The sequence below is a fragment of the Palaemon carinicauda genome, unplaced genomic scaffold (assembly GCF_036898095.1).
Source record: "Palaemon carinicauda isolate YSFRI2023 unplaced genomic scaffold, ASM3689809v2 scaffold35, whole genome shotgun sequence".
Lineage (NCBI taxonomy): Eukaryota > Metazoa > Arthropoda > Malacostraca > Decapoda > Palaemonidae > Palaemon > Palaemon carinicauda.
The window spans coordinates 87,501-97,500 of NW_027171183.1; the positions used below are offsets into that span (position 1 = coordinate 87,501).

The window sequence follows — 10,000 nt, forward strand, 5'->3', positions numbered from 1 at the left end:
AGTCTAGACTAAATAATGATGGGAATAGCAAATGCAAGCATTGATGAATGTAAGTTTCCTAAATCTGAGAAAATGGCTATAGTCACACCAGTTCTGAAAAATGCGCTGGACTGCCCGGAATTAAGCTCAGTAGCAACTGAACAATTACAGAACAGAAGTTAACCCCTTAGGTGAAAAAGATATGTTTGGTAATCTCAATGTTGTCAGGTGTATGAGGACAGAAGGGAATCTGTAAAGAATAGGCCAGAGTATTCGGTGTCTGTATAGAAAAGAAGATTGTGTCTGTTCCCAGACTGGAAGTACATCCAATAACATCCATTAAAAGACATTAAAACTTTCTAAATCAAACCATTGTTCTCTAGTCTTGGGTAGTGCTCTAGCTTCTGTCCATGGTCTTCCACTGTCTTAGGTTAGAGTTCTCTTGCTTGAGGGTACACTCGGCCACACTATTCTATCTTCTTATTATTTTTTTTCCTTCCTCTTGTTTTTTGAAATGGTGTGTTGGGCAGGCTTAATAGAAGGGCCCTGGATGCCTGGTGGTTTATCAAGAGGTTGTCTTTTCCTTTTTCTGATTCTTTTTCTCCTCAAAACCATCCTTACTGTCCTCCCTTCAGTTGAAGTGGCTATCCTGGAGGGTGTTTAGCCTTGCATGGTGTATCGGCTCCTCCATGTTGACCAGTTTTTCCGACTTTTTACTATAGTCTATGGGTATCATCAATCACTTTATTTATAATTCTGTACATATTGTTTTTGTTATAATTCTTGTTAATCTAGTTTTTAAGTATGATGTCTCTTTTTTATTTCTATTAACTCTTATGCTGTCTGGAGACATTGAGCGAAATCCTGGACCAGTACGTCCTAGATTTCGTCAATGTCGTCTTCTGTATTGCAATATTCGTGGTCTTCATGCAAATATCCAAGACACAGTTACGTCCAGACAGTATGATATTCTTTTGTGCTCAGAAACTTTGGTTTCTATATGAGGCACTCATCTGAGCTCCTTATAACTGGTTTTAAGAAGCCAATAATGTTGAAACGTGATGCCATCCCTAGGGCCAGGGGAATGGCGGTGTATATTAGGATCGAGTACCCTGCCTCTCATAAGTCCTGCTATCAATGTGGATGTCATTAGATTCAGGTAATAAAAGTTTGTGGCAGGCATAACAACTTTTATTTGTGTTCGATCTATCGGAATCCAGACATGGATGATTCTATCTTCGATTGTCTTCTTACCATTATGGCTAGGATACAAGAAGATGATAGAAAGGCTTCTTTTGTCTTTATTGGTAATTTTAATGCTCATCATAGGGAGTGGTTAAGTTCTATCTCTCCTACCGATTGCCTTGGCTTAAGAGCTTTAGACTTTGCCTCTGAATCAGCCTGTGAGAAAATCATAAATGAAGCTACTCACAGGTCTGGTAATTGCTTGGACCTCGTATACACTGACTCCCCTGGCGTTATAACTAGTAAGGTTGGTTCTCCAGTCAGGACATCTGATCATTCCTCGATTTCATTAGTAGTGAAGACAGAGCAGCCTGTCCCTGATATATCATACTCTTGTAAAATCTATATGAAATCCCAAGCAGAATGGAATGGGATTTTGCATGATCTTTTGTGCTTGAATTGGTCACAATTATATAGTAGTGTAGATCCTGTTGTCTCTTTGAATGAGAATCTAGTCAACATAATTGATTGGCGTATCCCTTCTCGTGTGCTAAGGTACCGAGTGAAGGACAAACTGTGGTTCAATGATGATTGTAGACGTGCTTATTTGGAGAAGCAGGAGGCCTATCACCTTTGGAAGGGTAACAGATCAGATTTGACCTGGAACAACTATACTCAGCTTCGAGCTTTTGCTCAGAGAGTTTATGCCTCAACTGAAAAGGAGTACAATTTAACCATAAAAGAAACCCTTTCTGGTACAACTCAGGAATATAAATGGTGGTCTACCCTTAAATCTGCACTCTTTGGTGTAGATGCAACAGTTCCTCCATTACTTAAACCAGATGGCTCAGTCACTCACTGTCCAAAGGAAAAGGCAACCCTTTTGGCTGTTTTTGACAGTAAACAGAGTAATGAAAAACTTGAACTTCCTCATTCCTGTTTTCCTGAGGCTAAACTAACTAGTTTAGCTTTTCGATCTCATGAAATTATAGCTCTGTTAATGGACCTTGATGCTTATGGAGGTGTAGACCCAAATGGTATTTTTCCATTGTTTTTTATAAAGACAGCAGATTTCTTAGCTCCAAAGTTATCTGTTATTTTGCGCAAGTTAGCAAGAAGAGGAGCTTTAAGCACTTATTGGAGAATTGGTAATGTTACTCCTCTATGTAAATGTGTTTGTGGTAGCTCAAGTCCCACTGATTACCGCCCGATTTCCATAACTCCTATATTATCTAAAGTTTTTGAATGTCTTCTGGCAAAACGTCTTAATAAGTTTGCTGAAGGTAATCATCTACTCACTAGTTTGCAATTTGGTTTTCGTAAAGGCCTTGGAGCATGTGATGCCCTTCTTACAATCTCCAATGCTGTATAGAAATCCCTTGATTGTAGTCAGGAAGTTCGTATGATTGGCCTTGATTTTAGTGCTGCCTTTGACCGTGTTAATCATGAGGCCCTTGTTTTCAAACTGAAACAGTTGGGAGTGGGTGGGTCGTTTCTTAGCATTATTATTGATTTTTTAAGTAATAGCTCTCAAAGAGTTGTTGTTGATGGGCACCATAGTGAGTATAGGAATGTGATATCCGGTGTTCCACAGGGTAGTGTTCTTGGCCCATTACTTTTCATACTATATACACATGACATGTGGTTTGGCCTAGAAAACAAGCTTGTTGCATATGCAGATGATGCTACTCTCTTTGCATCAATTCCATCCCCTGAATGTAGATCTGGGGTTGGTGAATCCCTTAATAGAGATTTAGCTAAAATTAGTGCATGGTGCAAATTATGGGGTATGAAGTTGAATCCTAACAAAACTCAAAGTATGATTGTAAGTAGGTCAAGGACGGTGGCTCCTCAACATCCGGATCTCAGTATTGATAATGTTTCTTTAAATGTGTATGACTTTTAAAATTTTAGGTGTGATTCTCGACAGCAAATATACTTTTGAGAAACACATTAGGTCTGTGTCTTCTTCAATTGCACAAAAAATTGGCTTATTGAGAAAGTCTTACAAGATTTTCGGTGATCAATCTATTCTGAAGAAGTGTTTTAATTCTTTCATTCTACCTTGTTTTGAGTATTGTTCTCCTGTCTGGTGTTCAGCTGCTGATTCTCATCTTAATTTGTTGGACAGAAACTTACGGTCTATTAAATTTCTTATTCCTGATCTAGATATTAATCTTTAGCACCGTCATTCAATTAGTTCATTATGCATGTTGCATAATATTTTTCATAACTCTGACCATCCTTTACATTCAGATCTTCCCGGACAATTCTATCCTGTTCGTAATACTAGGCAGGCAGTTAATTCTAATAGCCAGGCCTTCTCCATCATGAGGCTCAATACTACACAGTATTCTAGAAGTTTTATTCCAGCTGTTACCAAGTTGTGGAATGATCTTCCTAATCGGGTAGTTGAATCAGTAGAACTTCAAAAGTTCAAAGTTGGAGCAAATGTTTTTATGTTGACCAGGCGGACATGAGTCTTTTTATAGTTTATATATGACATATCTGTTTTAACGTTGTTAATAGTTTATATAGGACATATCTGTTTTGACGCTGTTACTGTTTTTAGAATGATATATTGTTAATTTATTCTCATCATTTATTTATTTCCTTATTTCCTTTCCTCACTGGGCTATTTTTCCCTGTTGAACCCCTTGGGCTTATAGCATCTTGCTTTTCCAACTAGGAGTGTAGTTTTGCTAATAATAATAATAATAATAATAATAATAATAATAATAATAACAATTCGGGACGTAATATTCCTCAATCTTTTTGACAAAATGTTCTTAAAAATGAAAGTAAAAAATACAAAAACAAAGATATTAATTGTGTTCATTATTTCTTACCATAGACACTCGTTGATAGGGCGAGAGCTGTTGTATAAAAGATAATCTGAGTGAAATACTCCTTCAATAAAGGTTTAAATGAATAGCCATCGATGAAAAGACTTCTTCAAAGACACATAGAGTGGAATGACAAATGATGAATCAAACCGTCTGTGTATCGTATTTCCTATAAGAGTCCCAACACAACGAGAGAAAACTTCAAAATTGCGCAAATTCTGATACCAAACAAAACAAAAGACGAAGTGGCAACTGAGATGAAGATTAGGAAACTTCTCTCTGTGGAACACGTGCTCGTCAGTTGTCAAGCTGCCGAGGAGGATAAGGGGTGTGGGCGAGCCTCTGGAAGGTCAAGTACGAGATTTCTGCATTTGTGGTTTTTTAACCAAGACCTGTCCCTCCTCGGGTAATTCCTCCTCCTCCACTGTTTTTCTTACTTCGTCTTCTTCTTCTTTTCTAGGACATAAGATGCCTTCGTAAGTCAGTTTTTGCACCTGAAGAATAAACAAGTATTTGGGTTCCTGCAAAAAATAAAAAATCAGAAATCTAAAACTATCTTGTCACAAATTCTGTGATAAATATGTGATGTGATATATATATATATATATATATATATATATATATATATATATATATATATATATATATATATATATATATATGTGTGTGTGTGTGTGTGTGTGTGTGTGTGTCAACCTGGGAAATTGTTAGAATTGCAAATGAAACGAAGCAAAGGTCGTAATTCAGTGCAACAATATGGTTAACAGATATATCATTTAATCGTGTCTTATTAACTCAACCAATAATATTGCTTTAAATTTAAACTCCTACATTTTTAAACCCGATCTTTAAATTAGACAAAAAACATTATCAAGTACAAGAATAATGTTGAGGTTAGACTTCATTACAGTGCTTATAGTAAAGTAGAAAAGGAGTTCCATTTTGTAATCTACTTATATTTGGTTACCTTGGCATAAGCTGCACCTTTTCACCTTTTGATTAAACTATGTGATGCTTCTCTTCTCGTTTACCTTTCTTTCTTTGGACTCTATTTTCCCATAGTATTTTATCTTTTGTATGCGAACGATGTAGGAATAAACACGTAGTGCTATAGCCTCTGTACCATGGTCTTCCACTGTCTTGGGTTAGAGTTCTCTTGCTTGAGGGTACACTCGGGCTCACTGTTCTATCTAGTTTCTCTTCCTCTTGTTTTGTTGAAGTTTTTATTGTTTATATATGAAATATTTATTTTATTGTTGTTACTGTTCTTAAAATATTGTATTTTTCCTTGTTTCCTTTCCTTACTGAGCTATTTTCCCTGTTGGGGCCCCTGGGCTTATAGCATCCTCCTTTTCCAACTAGGGTTTTAGCTTAGCATTTAATAATAATAATAATGATAATAATAATAATAATGATAAAAGGTATTGCCTGATTCTACCTTTTATTCTGCTATGGTATTCGTTTAGGATAGAATATGACAGGTGACTCCATCATATACATATGTATATTTACATATGTGTATGTTGTAAAGGTCATATCAATTTAGATCATACATGAATTTAGTCAATGAATCCTCTATTGATTTAATCAATTTATGAAAAGCGAAAATTATAGAATGACAGCAAGAATCTCTGGGTTTATAAATACTAAAGAAAAATTGAAAATTGGTAATTGGAATGTTAGAACCATGAATCTGATTGGGAAGTTACAGCAAGTGGAGAGTGAATTTATGAAATATGGTTTGGATATCTTGGCCCTAACTGAAATACGATGTAAAAGGATTGGTAAAGAAATCTTAGACCAAGGTAATACATATATATATATATATATATATATATATATATATATATATATATATATATATATATATATATATATATATATATATATCCTTATCAGCAGAACACCAATCGTCCTCTCCTACTTCAAGCTTCATAGATCTCACCTATGTAAGTCTGGGTCTTCCAACTCTTCTAGTGCCTTGTGGAGCCCAGTTGAAAGTTTGGTGAACTAATCTCTCTTGGGGAGTGCGAAGAGCATGACCAAACCATCTCCATCTGCCCCTCACCATGATCTCATCCACATTTGGCAGTCGGGTAATCTCTCTTATAGATTCATTTCTAATCCTGTCCTGCCATTTAACTATCCAATATCCTTCTGAGGACTTTGTTCTCAAATCTACAAAATCTGTTGGATATTGCTTCATTGTCATACCATGACTCATGTCCATACAGTAACAACGATCTCACTAAACTGATATATAGCCTGATTTTTATGTGTAATTTCAGGCAATTTTATCTCCAAATTTTATGTAACCTAGGCATTGTCTGATTTGCTTTTTTCAATCTTTCATTAAAATGCAATTTTAAAGACCCTGTATAAAAGATCATAGTTCCTAAATACTTAAATGATTCTACCTCACTAATCCTTTCTCCTTCCAATGATATTTAATCTTCCATTACATACTTTGTTCTCATCATCTCTGTCTTTCTTCTATTTACCTTGAGCCCAACCTCGTGTGATATTTCATGCATTCTGGTGAGCAAACATTGCAAATCCTGTGGTGTTCTGCTAGCAAGGACAGCATCATCAACATACACTAGGTCTGTTAAATTCGTATCACCTATCCAGTCTAGTCCTTCTCCACCATAACTGACTGCTCTACACATTACAAAATCCATGAGGAGGATAACCAACATAGGTGACAACACATTCCCATGGAGTACTCCGCTGATCACTGAAAATTCATTTCATAATATGCCATTAACATTAATTTTGCCCTTGCTATGCCCAGGAACAGACTTAATCAAATTTATATATTTAAGAGGAATTCCATAATAACGTAGGACTCTCCACAAAATTGGCCGGTGCACAATATCAAAGGCTTTTTCATAGTCCACAAATGCCATCAAAAGGGGATTTCTATATTCTACGCATAGATTTAGTAGGTTTGAGAACAAAGCCCTCAGAGGGATATTGGGAGTTAATTGGCAGGACAGGATTAGAAATGAAACTATAAGAGAGATTACTTGTGTGCCATATACGATGAGATAATATTCAGGGGTAGATGGAGATGTTTTGGGCATGCTCTTCGCACTCCCCAAGAGAGATTAGCTCACCAAACGTTCAGCTAGGCTCCACAAGTCACTAGGTGAGTTAGAAGAACCAGGCATACATGGATGAGGACTATGAAGCTCGAAGTAGATGCTGAATGGAGAAGTATTGAATTGAAAGCTCAAGATAGAGACGACTGGCGAAATCTAACCAAGGCCCTTTGCATCAATAGGCGTAAGAGGAGATGATGATGATGATGATGCATATATATGTATATACATGCATATGTATACAGTATACATGAATATAAGTAGATATTTACATATATGTGTGTATAGAGTATGTATGTATGTATGTATGTATATATATATATACATATATGTGTATATATATATATATATATATATATATATATATATATATATATATATACATATATATATATATATATATATATATATATATATATATATATATATATATATATATGCATATATATTATACATATATATATATATATATATATATATATATCATTGTAAATCTATGTATATACGCATGTATGTATGCGTATATACATGTATATATATATATATATATATATATATATACACATACATACATACATGCGTATATATACATATTTACACTGTTATATATATATATATGTGTATATATATGTGTGTATATATATATATATATATATATATATACAGTATATATATATATATATATATATATATATATGTATATATATATATATATATATATATATATATATATATATATATATATATATGAAGAGAGAGAGAGAGAGAGAGAGAGAGAGAGAGAGAGAGAGAATGCCTCACAAAGTAACAACGAAAATGGCATATTAGGAAATGTGTCTCATTAAACTTAAAACGTATCGAGCCAAGGGGAGCCTTGAAGGGGGCGGGGGAAGGGGAGGGGGTGTTGGAGTGCGAGTTTTCGGCTGGTGGGGGAGGTGGGGGGAATCAGGGATATCCAATTGGTATTTAAGGTCCAGGATAAGCTCATCCCCGCAGTCCTCCGAAATCACAAGCACTCTTGTGGTGGCGTCCTTCAGATCTGCTCTGCGTCCTCCGTCGTCTCCTTCTGCAGAACACAAGACGTTGTTGTGAGTTGGACTTGGTCTCTTTGATAGTCAGTCATTCTCTGGGGACTGAGATGTTTCTATTGCCAGCTCGCCTTTCATGAGTTGATGAGAACAAAACTTTAGAAAAGACCCATTTCTAAAAGTGAAATATTCTTTCATACAATTTGTACAGATATTAATATGGGGACATTACTGTTTCTAATAATAACATTGAGTTATATTTGAAATTACTCCTTTCTTTTATATGTCTACTGAGAAATGGTCTCGAAGATGTTTCAGAATAATATTAAGATTGTTCACAGTTTTACCAGACTGAACTGTGATCAATCTCTTTTCAGACCACATGTCTTTCAATATAAGAAGAGAAGGAGAGTTGAACAAGTACTGATTACAGTCTAAAACTAATATATATATATATAATTAATCTCTCTCTCTCTCTCTCTCTCTCTCTCTCTCTCTCTCTCTCTCTCTCTCTCTCTCTTTACAGGTCCTTAACGAAACGCTCTCCCTCAGCCATGTTCCCGAGAACATTGATCCTGGCGGGAATTTCAGCTGCCTTTGCATCAAGGATTTCGCCTCCAAGTAAGTAAACAAAGAGGTTGAAAGAGCTTTTTGAAATTGTGCTGTGTCTGAGTTCTCATTTTTGAAGTTGTTTACTGTTGCTTACTTTACTCATTTAGTTTATGTTGAATATTCCTTTCCTTTCAGCACCATGTCAGATCATTACTTCTGAACTACAAACGGCGTTTGGTCGCGACGATTCACTTACGTTCTTCAATATCTCCAATGTCAATTATATTCGTGAAGACAAAAGGTTAGTTATGAATAACAAATGAAGACGTGAATTTTGTTTTCGGTAACTTTTTAGAGAAAAAAAAATACACTAAAAACATTTTGCGACATTTTATTACAATGTAAGCATTGTCATTTTTTGTAAGATGAAGCTGATTTTGTTTCTTTCAGTTACACCTTCGACTTCTTTAACCTGATAATTAAAAACTTTCCCGAAGTTTTCTGCAAGTCCATCAATGTTTTTGAGCAAGAAGAAGTGGTAAGGAAGCATTATAAAATCTTCGTACTTTGTTACCTAATTATGTGTTATTCTGAAAACAACTAAACAAAACAATTAATTGTTTGTGGCTCATTTGATTTTGTATATCGTTTCTTTAATAAGAAGAAATCATTCATTTGTCTTCTTCCTAATTCTCATCTACTTCTAATTAATTTATACCACACAAATTCTCTGTCTCTACGAATAATTCCTGATCTTTATAGGCAATACTGATCCTAGCAGGAAACAATTTGGAATTCATTACCACGCAGGCCATAATAGGTATTAATCAACATGATTTTGCATATCGACAAATAACCGACTTTAGGTGAGTATTTTCAAAACTGACTTTACCCGTATATTACCTGTCCTTCCTGTAGCATTGTTGTACAAAAATTCTTGTCGAATTTGAACTTTAAGAGATGAGACATTAGTCAATTGCCTTTAAAAATTTTTTTTTTTTTTTTTTTTTTTACTGTCAGTTCGCTTCTGAGATTCTATACTCTGGAGTTGTGGTTCGTAATTGACAGTTACAGTCAGTCGAATCCCTTCAAACTCTGCATCACCAGAGATTCTCTCCAAATGACCTTCAATGCTAGAAGAATCGAGGTAAGTGCTCCCTTTTCTCTTCCTTAATTAAGTCACTTATATGGTCAACTCTTATTATTCAGTTCAGTCATCATTTGTGTGCTTATAAGAACGATATACAATGGAGAAAATATTAATCTAACAAAAAAAAAAGAAAATATGAATGATTGGACAGTATCG

The 10,000-nt window shown here is 35.0% G+C and overlaps 2 protein-coding genes across 2 annotated transcripts in view; both read left to right on the top strand.

The window, feature by feature from the left end:
- Nucleotides 1-10,000, top strand: part of LOC137636670 (uncharacterized) — a 20,863-nt gene that overhangs the window by 4,593 nt on the left and 6,270 nt on the right. The gene's annotated exons all lie outside the window — the stretch shown is intronic.
- LOC137636671 (uncharacterized) overlaps nt 8,104-10,000 on the top strand; it is a 2,475-nt gene continuing 578 nt past the window's right edge. Inside the window, exons 1-5 of the mRNA XM_068369060.1 lie at nt 8,104-8,202; nt 8,669-8,995; nt 9,145-9,232; nt 9,457-9,560; nt 9,715-9,841. Coding sequence (XP_068225161.1) covers nt 8,865-8,995; nt 9,145-9,232; nt 9,457-9,560; nt 9,715-9,841 — 450 coding nt within the window. The 5' untranslated portion in view covers nt 8,104-8,202; nt 8,669-8,864. The remainder of the gene's footprint in view (nt 8,203-8,668; nt 8,996-9,144; nt 9,233-9,456; nt 9,561-9,714; nt 9,842-10,000) is intronic.